Source organism: Podarcis tiliguerta (assembly GCF_965153285.1).
Source record: "Podarcis tiliguerta genome assembly, chromosome: 8".
Lineage (NCBI taxonomy): Eukaryota > Metazoa > Chordata > Lepidosauria > Squamata > Lacertidae > Podarcis > Podarcis tiliguerta.
In genome coordinates this window covers 40809028-40821136 of record NC_139541.1, presented here as the reverse complement: position 1 = coordinate 40821136, position 12109 = coordinate 40809028, and the positions used below count along the sequence as shown (strand labels likewise).

Genomic DNA, 12109 nt, shown 5'->3' with positions numbered 1-12109 from the left:
CTATGGTATTCTTCCTGTCTCCGCTACCTTATTCATAATATCTTCGAGTGGAAGCGTTAGCTCCTTTTGAAATTTCTAATATCCTGCCGACAGAGCATCTATCCCTGGGGATTTTCCTGTCTTAATTTGGCCTAGTACCCTTTGCATTTCCATCATTGATATTGGAGTATTTAAAATCTTTGCATTTTCTTCTGATATTTTGTCCAGTTTACATTCTTCCAAATACTTCTCAATCAGTTCTGAGCTTTCTTGTTCTTTCTTATAAAGAGCTACATATAATTTAACAAATTTGTGTCATCTCTTTTTCATTGGTTGTGGGGGTTCCATTTTTTTAGCAGACCATTGATTGTCCTTTTTTCTTTTTATTTCTTCACTTGCCAAGCTAATCTTCCCTAGTTTATTTGCAAATTCAAATCTTTTTTGTTTTATCACTTTAATTTTCCTTTCTATAATTAATTAGCATAGAGTGTTGTGCTAATATTTTAATTCTTTGTAATAGCTCTTTCTTACCTGGTTTTTTACTAAGCTCTTTCTCTTTCTTTGTTAGTTCCTTTAATACCTCTTGGATCTTTGCCTCTCTTATTCCTTTTTGATGTGTATTTTGTTGGATCTTGTATCCCCTCATGACCGCCTTACTTGCATCCCACATCACATTTGCATCTACCCCTTTATTAAGACTGAATTCGAAATATTCTTTTAGAATCTTTTCCCCTTTGGTTACAATTTCTGAGTTGTTTAATAATTCCTCATTTATTCCCCATCTGTAACCATTTTGTTTCTCCCTTAATATCTTTACTGGTATCAGATTGTGGTCTGAGATCATTCTTGGGTGTATCTTTTTCACCCTCATCCCCAAATCTTTGGAGACCCACAGTACAGTGGTACCTCGGGTTAAGAACTTAATTCGTTCTGGAGGTCCGTTCTTAACCTGAAACTGTTCTTAACCTGGGGTACCACTTTAGCTAATGGGGCCTCCTGCTGCTGCTGCGCCGCCACCATGCAATTTCTGTTCTTATCCTGAAGCAAAGTTCTTAACCTGAGGTACTATTTTTGGGTTAGCGGAATCTGTAACCTGAAGCGTCTGTAACCTGAAGCATCTGTAACCCGAGGTACCACTGTATATCTATTCTACTTGATGAATTTTGAGAACTTGAATGAAATGTGTACTCATGTTCTGTTGGATGTTTAAATCTCCATGTCTATTAGGTCCATGTTTTTTATCATATCAAAAACAGAATTTGGCAGTTTCCCTTCCTTGGATCTTGTTTCCCGATTTGACCTATCATATTCCAGAGATGTAACCCCATTCAGGTCCCCCATTATTATTATTTTTCCATCATATAATTCAAATAGACTTTCCTCTGGATTTTTAAAAATATATAGAGAAGATTCATTTCTGTTTGTTTGGGGCATATATTTCCACAATTATCCAACTTTTCCCTTCCACTTGACCTCCACCACTATTATTCTACCTTCTTCATCTTCATACCACTGTTTAGGCTCTAACTTTGGACAACTCCTAAATGGTGGGACTCTGTCTCCTGCAGAGGAGCATCTTCATTGCACAGCTTTTGCCATAAGGTGAAGATGTACCTTTTTCACCCTAGTTAAAAGTATTTTGTTCTGTGGGACCCAGCTCATTTACTGAATTTATATTGCTCTCTTCAATTTGGAACAGTTTTATATGGTCTGTCTTTGTAATGGCTTTATCTGCTTTTATAAGGATAATAGAAATAGATGGCCTTTGGCCTGATCCAGCAGGCTTTCCTTACATTCTTTAACAGGAACTGCCTGTGGGACCCTCTGCTTTGCCAATGAGCAATGGCCCTTCCCCTGGTTTTACACATGGGGCCCCTTAAACCGAGAGAGCCTTTTGAAGAGGTCTGGATAGCTCTGGACAGTTGGCATTTGGCAATTTGTAGCAGGATAGGTACTTCTACTTCTAGTCATGGCTGCTGCAGATGCTCTCTTCCTTCTTCCCCGAACTTGCCCAGAAAAGGTGTTCTAGTGGGCCCACTCCTCCCATCATCAGCTTTCCCAGAACACAGCTGGAAATGTCAATAGTTCAAAACCAGACATTGTCATGGGGCATATTCCATCCTTCCCTAAGAGCCCTCCAACAGCTCTCCCCGTTCCATCTTCCCACTCCCTTGTACCCACAATGAGCAAGAGGAAAACATCACAATTTATTTATACATTGTGTGTGGACTGGTCCTTTTGACCTACTCACAAAACAGGATATAACTTTGCATACAATTTGCCTGTACTTAAGTGTCATATACAAATTTGTGTCCTCTTGTGCAGGTGAACCACCACCACCTCACAAGTAAATAGGTATGAGTAACAGAAAATCAGCAGATGAGGCTTCTTCCATGATTTGCTTCCTTACTAGAAAAGGCTTGATCTGTTGAATTTCTGCCTACCACACAGCTGTTAAAAGTACAAGATCCTGTTGCCAGTACTAAACTATGCAAATAACTCCAGTTTATTGAGATGTAAACCAGTTATATTCTTGTAGTTTGGGGCAGGGAATCCTCTCCTAGCCGGTGAGCCAGATTCTTATTTCTCCATGCATCAAATTTGACAGGTGGATGGGGCTGCCCACCTGTCCATCACCTGACATCACAGTGACGTCAGGTGACACTGTTTTTTATTTCAGCACTGGCTATTTGAAAACTCTTTTACAAACAGCCACACATTACTCTTTGAATATACAGAAATCTGAGGTTCAAAGAGCAGGCCTGGGAGGGAGAAACTGTTGCCACTGAATTTGCTGCTAAATTGGAGATCCCTCACACACACGGTAGAAGCCACTTTCCCCTCCTGAAGCATGACACGCTCCCACTGCAGATCAGCTGATGGGTCGTGAAAGTGTACTTGTCTCCAGCAAAGGAAAATTGGGAGCTCACTTTAATCTCCCAGTTGTACCTTCGAATCTCTGCCCGTACCTGCTTCATACCTGATAGCATGTATGGCATCAAGTGTTGGGCAGGTGAGCATTGATTATCATTGCCCAAAGCATCCTTGCAGGCCAAGTGGGGAGACTTAGCTGGCCAACATTAGCCCACAGGCTAGAGGTTCCCCACTTTCTGTGGGTTAGGTTGGCAGTACAACATTCAGTGCAAAACTAAGTGTGATATTTCAGATGGCGGAGGGGAGAGGTGGTCAAAATTGGCTGAGGGTTTACAGTGGCGTGTTTAGATAGAGTCAATATTAAATTATTTAAAAGCAACACGTGCATTCTAGGAGCATTTGTTATTATTCATTTATACCTTCTAGTAATTGCAGCAATGTTCAAATGGCTTCTTTTTATTTTTTAACAAAGGGGGCATGAGCCTTGGAAATGAAGCTGCCATTAATTTATATTAGCAGCAACTATCCACCCACGATAATCCCTCTACCCCCATCCCATGTTGAACAATGAACTTTACAACCCTACCCCCACAACTGGATTCTCCCAAAAAAAATAATCCCAATCCAGCACACAAAGAGACTGTCTAACCCTGAACTACACCATAGGGTTGAGATCTATTTCTCTCTCTCAGCCTCTGCTCTAGCAAAATTAACATAGCAACTCTCAACTACTAATGTAACCCATGCTTTCTTCACCACAGTATTAAGATGGATTTTATTTGCACTTGTGTTTGCATTAACCCAGTAATTTTTTTAATGTAAATAAGCAGAAAAGGCAACATTTCTGCATTTTAAAAAAAGCTGAGTTAGAAAGAGCATGAATTTCTGCCTTTTTGCTCTTTGGTGGCCATGCTATTGCCCAGTCACAGATGGATTTTTCATTTATTTTCTCTGGACAAGAATCACTTCTCTACTAGGGAAGATGAAAACATAGTTTCAAAATGAACCAAAAAGTCCCTTCCAAATAAACCTGGCAGTCCTTCTCCATTTCCTGAAGCTACAGAAAATCTAGTGTGACACAAGCACCAAAGAAGGCTGAAAAATGACTTCAGAATGATTCAGGAAGTCCCTCCAGAAGGGACTTCCTAGGTCATTTTTAAATTTTATTTTTGGTCTTCTGTTGGGCTTGTATGACTCTGAAAATCTCTATAGCTCTATACTGTACTGATTTCACTCATTGGCTAAAATCACTGAAAAACAGGAGCAGGTTCATATTTCACAAAATTATTGCTTGAGATGATGTCTCATAATTTTGCTTCATAATGTTCACTCTACATTTTTTTATTTTTCTTAATAGAATCATAGAATTACAGAGTTGGAAGGGACCATGAGGGTCATCTAGTGCAGCCCCCTGCAGTGTAGGAATCTTTCACCCAACATGGGGCTCGAACCCATGACCCCAAGATTAATAGTCTCATGCTCTACCGACTGAGCTATCCCAGGAATACTAGTAGTCTGGGACCCCTTGCTGCCTCTGGGCCTGGAACAGCAGTACTCTCTGTTGACACCCTTGGTGCTATGGCACAGCGCTCACTGAACTGCCCTCCTTTGGGATTTATGCATAGTCTGAGCCCTCTTCACCAAAGGGGGAAGTAGCTTTTCTTCTGTACCACCACCAACAACAACAACATCAACAACAACTTCTCTCTTTCTCCAACCTGAGGCAAAATACAGGCCTTTGCCTTTCTGGGTCCATTGTCCAGCTTAGGAACAGGCCTAGCTACCAGTCTCCCACCTGAAACTTACTTTCTTTCTGTCCCTTTCTTTCTAGCTTTAACTTCTCCAAAACCCAACCTGATGGGTCTACCCGGCACAAGCATCCCCTCGCCTGGCCTTCCCACCTCTGGATTACCAAATAAACAACCTTCGGCCTCCCTGAGCTCCCCCACCCCAGCACAAGCCACAGCGGCCACGGTTCCACAGCCACAGCCACCGCAGCCTCAGCCACCGCCTCGGAAGGACAAAGAAAGTGAGAAGACAAAAGAGAAGGACAAAGCACCCAAGGGGGGGAAGGGGGATTCCCTGCTGGCACCCAAGAAGGACAAAGTGGAGGTGCCTGCCCCAGCTGCCCTCTCTGCCACGCTGCCTGCCATGGAGTACTCTGTGGACCCCACACAGCTCCAGGCTCTGCAGGCAGCTCTGAACTCGGACCCCACAGCTTTGCTGACGAGCCAGTTCCTCCCCTACTTTGTCCCTGGTTTTTCTCCCTACTATGCCCCTCAGATCCCAGGGGCCTTACAGAGCGGGTACCTTCAGCCCATGTATGGCATGGAGGGGCTGTTCCCTTATAGCCCTGCACTGTCACAAGCCCTGCTCGGCTTGTCCCCTGGTTCCCTGTTGCAGCAGTACCAGCAATATCAACAGAGCCTGCAAGAAGCGTTGCAGCAACAGCAGCAGCAGCAACAGCAGCAGCAGCAGCAGCAACAACAACAACAACAGAGGCAAGCGCAACAGCAGCAGCAGAAATTGCTGCAGCTGCAGCAGCAGCAGCCCAAAGGAAGCCAAACCCCAGTCCCCTCAGGGGCTGCTACCCCAGAAAAAGACCCTGCCAAAGAATCCCCCAAGCAAGAAGAGCAGAAGAATGCACCCCGCGAGGTGTCCCCCCACCTGCCCAAACCCCAAGAAGAGCCTGAAACGGAAAGCAACAGTGCCGTGGACTCCCTCTGTGACCCCTTCATCGTTCCAAAGGTGCAGTACAGGCTGGTCTGCCAGAAGTGCCAGGCAGGCTTCAGCACCCAGGAGGCAGCCACCGACCACCTGAAGTCCCTCTGCTTCTTCGGCCAGTCTGTGGTGAATCTGCAAGAGATGGTGCTTCATGTGCCCACGGGCGGCAGCAGCAAGGGCAACAGCTCGTACCAGTGTGTGGCGTGTGAGAGCACGGTGTGCGGGGATGAAGCCCTCCAGCAGCATCTCGAGTCTGCCTCGCACAAACATCGAACAATCCCAAGAGCAGCAAGAAACGCCAAAGAGCACCCCAGTCTATTACCTCACTCCGCCTGCCTCCCCGACCCTAGCACCGCATCTACCTCGCAGTCTGCCGCTCACTCAAATGACAGCCCCTCCCCCCCGTCCTCAGCTTCCCCCCACACCTCCAGAAAGTCTTGGCCTCAAGTGGTCCCCCAGGCTCCTCTGGGGAAGCCTCCTCCTCCTCCTCTCTCCTCATCTTCAACGGTTACCTCAAGTTCATGCAGCACCTCAGGGGTTCAGCCCTCGATGCCAACAGATGACTATTTGGAGGAGTCTGACTCGGATCTTAGCCAAAAGTCCAATGGACCGGCTAGCCCGGCGGAGAGGCCTGAGGAGCCAAGCTGCCCCAAGGACGGTGGTCTCACTAGCCTAGAAATGGACACCTTTAGATTGTAAGCTTTGAAGATGAACAATTTAAAAAAATGAATTTAAAAAAAATTAACAAACCAATTTCAAAAATAGACTAACTGCAATTCCAAAGCTTCTAACCAAAAAAAAGAAAAAGAAAAAAAGAAGAGAGAAGTGTGGGTTGTTTTCCCATATACCGATGCCGGCAGATTTTTCATTGCTTTCTTTTTGCATTTCGGCTGTGCTGTGTTGGTCTGGAAGGCCCAAGCCCCCTACCCCACCCTGGTTGCCTCTCCGGGGTCTTTCTGTCTGTCTGTGGAGCCCCAGCCCCCCCCCCTTTGAGAGCACAGCAGAGGCCGGCATAACTGTATGGGAAAGCAGACCACCTTGTTACCGTTTTAAATTTCTTGCTATCTTAGCATTCAGATACCAATGGCTTGCTAAAAGGAAAAAAAAAAGAAATGTAACGTCTTTTTATTCTCAGGTCAATCGCTCACACTTTGTTCGGTTTTCAGAATCATTGTTTTATATAAATATATATATATATAATTTCTTTTTTGGTTTTGATTTTTTTTCCAAGAAAAGGAATTTTTTTGTTAATTTAAAAATGGGCAGAAAGTCTTCAAGAGACAAACAATGTGAACTGTGTTAGCTTTCTGGGGATTTTAAGGGTAGCTTTTCTGCTGAAGCCAATTTCAAGGGGAAAAGTTCAGCACTCCCACTTTTCAGAAAAACAAACAAACCCAACAACACGCAAAGAGTGTTAAGGACTTGGAGCTTAAAAATAAGTTTTAAAACAACTGACTTTCTGTATTTATGATAGATATGACCATTTTTGGTGTTGAGTAGATTGTTGCATTGGAAATGAACTGAAGCAGTATGGTAGATTTAAAAGAAAAACCCCTTTTGTGTACATTTAGCTTTTGTATTGGTCCAGCTGACGGCTTCTCATTGGATGTTGTCTTGTTCATTCCTAGCCAGCTAGATTACAACCCATCGATTCGCTCGCCGAAGCTTCCCCTCCCCCTTTGTACCTTGACTCCCTTCTCCATCCTGTAATCTTCCACTTATGGTCACTGCCTTCATTTCTTAGAGGGCAGCTGCAGAATTATTTTATAAAAACTAAAGAAAAAATTCAAAGGGTTTCAAAGGGGGTCAGTAGGATCCCTTGCAGAATATTTTTGTTGGGGGTTCAAAACTTTTTAAGGTGTATACATGTCTGTTACCCTTGTGCACTTAACTCTGTCTTCTTCTTTTCTTTTTCTTCTTCTTTTGGCTTCCTTTCCTCATTTTGTAAATGCTTCAAAGGCTCCATTTTGGAACTGTAGGCCTTTGTTTCTCTTTGGGTAATTAGGGTGCACTTCTTCCTTTTTCCAAGGACTTTTTGTTATATATGTGTGTGTGTGTGCTTGTGCGTGTGTGTGCGCGCGTGCATGTGTGGGTGGGTTTTGTTTTGTTTTTTCTGTTTTGTTTTTCTTTCCTCGAAAAGAAAATTCATGCTTTAAATAAAATCCAAAGACAAACCCTTTTCACCACTGGTGCAGAATGAGCAAAAAGGATTCTTTTGACTTGAGGATTTGTTTCTGATTACCGCCACAAGAATCAGTTTAAATAAAGGAACTCATAAAGAAAAACATGCATGTAGGTTGTTCTCTGTGCTTCTTCTGCAAGCAGAGGAGCAACCCTTCCTGCAACTGCAACAAACAACACGATGCTCCTGCGTTGTTAGGGTGGTGTCGCTGCTAGTGTCGTGTGAGCCCCAGAGGGGCAGGCAACAAAAAGCATTTGGGGCCTGGTGCAAATCTCTCTCTGCTCCTGGTGGCATCTTCTCTGGTCCGGACATTGAAAGGAAAACTTTGTGCTGCTACAATGTAGAGTTTGGAGACAAGCAGGCCTTGCATGGTCACTTCCTAGCCAAAGGTCAACATTCCCTTCTCCCTCCCTGCACCCACCCTCAATAGTGAAAGGCCGCCCCCTCCTCCTCCTCTTCCTGGCCATCTTCCTTGTGTTTCAAAAGGGAACTAGACTGTGAATGGGGGGAGGGGGAGGGAAGGGGCACTTCTTTCTCCTTCAGACTTCTCTTCCCTTCCTCCCTTCTCCCCAGCCCGCAAACTGTGGAAGCTGCCGGAGCCCCTGGGTGAGGCTGGTGTGTTCCATCCCAGAGAGGAAGGGCGGGTGGGCAGGCAGGCAGACTGACCAATGGACAGCAGCAGCGTCCTCCTCCTCCTCTCTCCTTCCCTCCCTAAGCCAGGACTCTTCATGCCTTTTTTGTCTTTAGCTTAATGGAAGACTCAACCTTGAACTGGTGTACATATTTCTGACTAGACTGATGCACAATGCAAGTTCCTTTTTTTAATTTTTTAAGTAGACCGTACTAAAAAGAGTACCATTGAATATTCCTGCCAGTATCCAATTGTAGCATAAGGTGTCAAAAGCGGACAAAATGTTGCTGTTTTCCCTTTTTACAAAGATCCTTGTATTTTTCCCTTGCTTGAGATGAACATTTTTTAAATTTTAAAGTTGTACAGTTTTTGTTTCCATTATTTTATCTTGTTTGTAATTCTATGAAAAATATATAGATATATATATATATTTTTTGCCATTTAACTTGTATGTTACTCTGTATCATATAGAAGTTTTTTGTTTTGTTTTGGTTCTCTGTGTGGTATAAGTTGCCAGTTAAACACTAGCTTTACCTGTCAGGTTTGCGTGGTCTGCTTTGAAATCATTTTGTTTATTTCCCCTTCTCCCTCCCTCCCTCCCCCTTCCCCTGCCCCACTCCCATAGATTAATCACACAGGGTGCAATCTTCCTCCTCCCACTCCAAATAGTGTTTCAGTGCATTTTCTGATAACTCTTCCTCTGTGTGGGGGGAGACTCTCCCAGTTTGAAGAGAGACGTCTCTGTCCTAGAAGGGCAGAGCAGCCTCCCCTGCTGCCCCTCTCCTCTCTTCTGCTCCCACAGCCAACATGGAGTTCATAGAGCTCCCTGAGCCAAGCAGCCCCTCCAAGCCATCCTCTGCCTCCTCCCACCCTGCCATTTTGGGTTGTGTGGATTGGCACTTGGGTTCTGCAGAAGCTCAGCATGGAAGGAGGAGCAGCTGCACTAAGCAGCACCCAGAGTAGTGCTGGGAAGTGGGGGTGGGAATGAGGCCTCTGTGCCAGCCAGTATTTGGTGCCTGGGCTGCAAAATCCTCCAGCCTCTTATTTCCCATGGAACTGGCCTCTTACCTGAGCCACTGTTCACACTGCGGAGATGTCATTTTGTTTTTAACAGCTCTCCCTTGATGCTGGAATTTAAGCCAAGCGATAGAACGGAAAACACAAGCATGGCATTATTGAGCAGAGCAGTGTCTGTAACCAAGAGTGTTCTGAAGAAGTGGAATGTTGCTGGCTCTGGTTCCAACCAAGACCGTGCCAGGTAGGCAGGCAGGTGATGACTGAGGTGCAGCAGGGCCCCTGTGCAAGCCAGCACAAAGGGTGGCAGTCTGGGACTCTCTTAAACAGAAGTAGAAAATGAGATATTTGGTTGGATTGATGGCGCTGGAAATCCTGCCCACTGTGAAACACAAAGTTTTTGACTATTTTTCATTTGTTTGATTCGGGGGCGGGGGGTGGGGACAAGTCTGGATAAAACAGAAAGCATAAATGAGGTGAAGAGGTATATGAACAGCCTTTGCAATGTACAAAAACTAGAGCAAGTGAAACCAAAAATGATGTTCTTGGTGTTTTTCTATAATGTAGTCTTGTTAGCTTTTTTGTTACTGTAACAATGCTGATCTCGAACTGTACCAAAATACATGGAGACGGACAAAAACAGAAACCACACGGAACTCTTAAAAAAAAAAGATTTTGTCACAAAACACTTTGTTGTCATAGTTAAGTTGATTGTAGATGGTAATTGAATATACTCCTTTGAAAATATTTCATCAAGTATGTTTCCTGCTCATTGTGATACATTAAAAAAATGAGCAAAAGCTCTTGTCTCTGCTGTCCCCGGGTATGTGTGAATGTGAGTGCCTGTCTGTCCTACGAAAGGGAGCACTTTTATGTGTGGGGGACAGAATGTGGGAAGAATGTCTGTGACAGCAAATCCCCTGGGTAAGTGCATGAGAGCTGCTGCCTCTTGTTCAAATGTGTCTAAGCGCCCAGGCAGAGTGTGTGCTACAGTTCTGTGAAGCCTCAGTGGCTCTGCAGGAAGACTTTCATACCGCTAACGGGACACAGTTTGGGGAAGGGTGGCATTAGCTCAGTTTCTTGCCTATGGGAAATGAAGTGTTCCAAAATCAGAATTTCCCCAAGTGCCTAAGAAAGAATTCCCAGCCCTTCCGTTTCACAGATTACTTCAAGAGACTTAGGAGCATGCTGGGTGAAAGTGGAATGAGGGGACAGTGTCTCCATCTCAAGTGCAAAGCAAAGAGGTAAGTGGCTGATTTGCTGCCCCGTCTCTTTTGGCAGGGAGGGCATAAGAGATGTGCAGGGTGGTAGCTGATCCTTGGCTGGTCTTATAGTATGGGAAAGCCCCATAGGCAGACCTCCGAGTTCTTTCCTATCTCAAAGCCTAGAATTGTCCAGCCACTGTAAGAAGATAGACACCTGTGCACCATTTTTTCTTGTTTTATGTATTTCATAAAATTTATATACCACTTGATTCTAAGGGGAGGGGGAAACCTCAAAAGCAGTTTTTGTTTTGCTGTATTAATATGGCCTGCAGGATAGCTCAGTCAATAGAGCATCAGACTCTTAATCTCTCAGGGTTGTGGGTTCAAGCCGCCTCCCCTTGCCCGTTGGGAAAAAGGATTGCTGCATTGCAGGGGGTTGGGCTAGGTGACCCTCATGGTACCTTCCAACTCTACAATTCTTTTATTCTATTATTATTAAGAATAAGAACAACCTAAGAAGAGCTTGTTCAATCAAGCCAGTGGCCCTTCTAGTGCAGTATCCTGCTCTCACGGTGGCCAACCAGATGCCTATGAAAAGCCTACAAGCTGGACCCAAGCACAAGAGCACTCACCCTTCCTGCAGTTTCCAGCAAGTGATACTGAGAAACATACTGCCTCTGACCATCAAGGCAGAGCATCACCACTGATAGCCCTTTTTTGTCTAGTCTTTTAAAGCCATCCAAGATGGTGGCCTTCACTGCCTTCTATGGGAGTGAATTCCATGACTGCACTGCATGAAGAGTGTCATTTTGTCTTGTCCTGAATCCAACATTCCATTTCATTAGTTGTTCACTAGTTAGTGGTATCCATTGCTTTCATGCCATGCATAATTTTATACACTTGTATACACTTGGTCTGTTACTCACCTTTTTAAAACTGTTGGACCAAGGCCTAGCCAAGTCTTCTAGAAAAGGGAGTTGATCTATAAAAGCTGTAAATAGGGCAATTTTGGTGTTTTCCAAAAATTAGCATCCAACCAAAACAAAAAGCCAGAAAAACCCCACCCTTGAAGGATTCATCCCAATATCACCACCACCACCCCTCTATTTTTCATACACATCTACGTAACAGGATGCTAGTCTTCCATCCACAGAGTAGTGACTCTCCTGAGTAGTGACCTCAAACTGCTGTATCCACCTAAGGTAGCAGATGGGGGGCATTTAAGGACTATCACATTTTCAGCTGCTTTATATGAATATGCTTTTGGCATGGGGGTGCGGCTGTGCTTCCTTTGGGTTTTCTGCTTCCAGCCCAAAAGGATCTTCATCTAAGGCTGTTTTATAAGGAATAGTCATGCAGCTGCATTGCTGCTTGCACTGAGTTTCTGTTGCCCCTGAAAATAACTGCTGGTACATATGTATTTCTAATATAAACAATTTGCTTTTTAAGCAGCATTTGCAAAAGCTGCAGAGATTTCATGGAAGAGACAGAAGGGGTCCT

The 12109-nt window shown here is 44.4% G+C and overlaps 1 protein-coding gene across 21 annotated transcripts in view; it reads left to right on the top strand.

The window, feature by feature from the left end:
* ZFHX3 (zinc finger homeobox 3) overlaps positions 1-10204 on the top strand; it is a 395772-nt gene extending 385568 nt beyond the window's left edge. For all 21 annotated transcript variants that reach the window (XM_083452376.1, XM_083452375.1, XM_083452372.1 and 18 more), the window contains one exon: positions 4685-10204. In XM_083452376.1, the coding sequence (XP_083308502.1) occupies positions 4685-6276 (1592 nt within the window). In that variant the 3' untranslated portion in view covers positions 6277-10204. The remainder of the gene's footprint in view (positions 1-4684) is intronic.
* The last annotated feature ends 1905 nt before the right edge of the window (positions 10205-12109 follow it).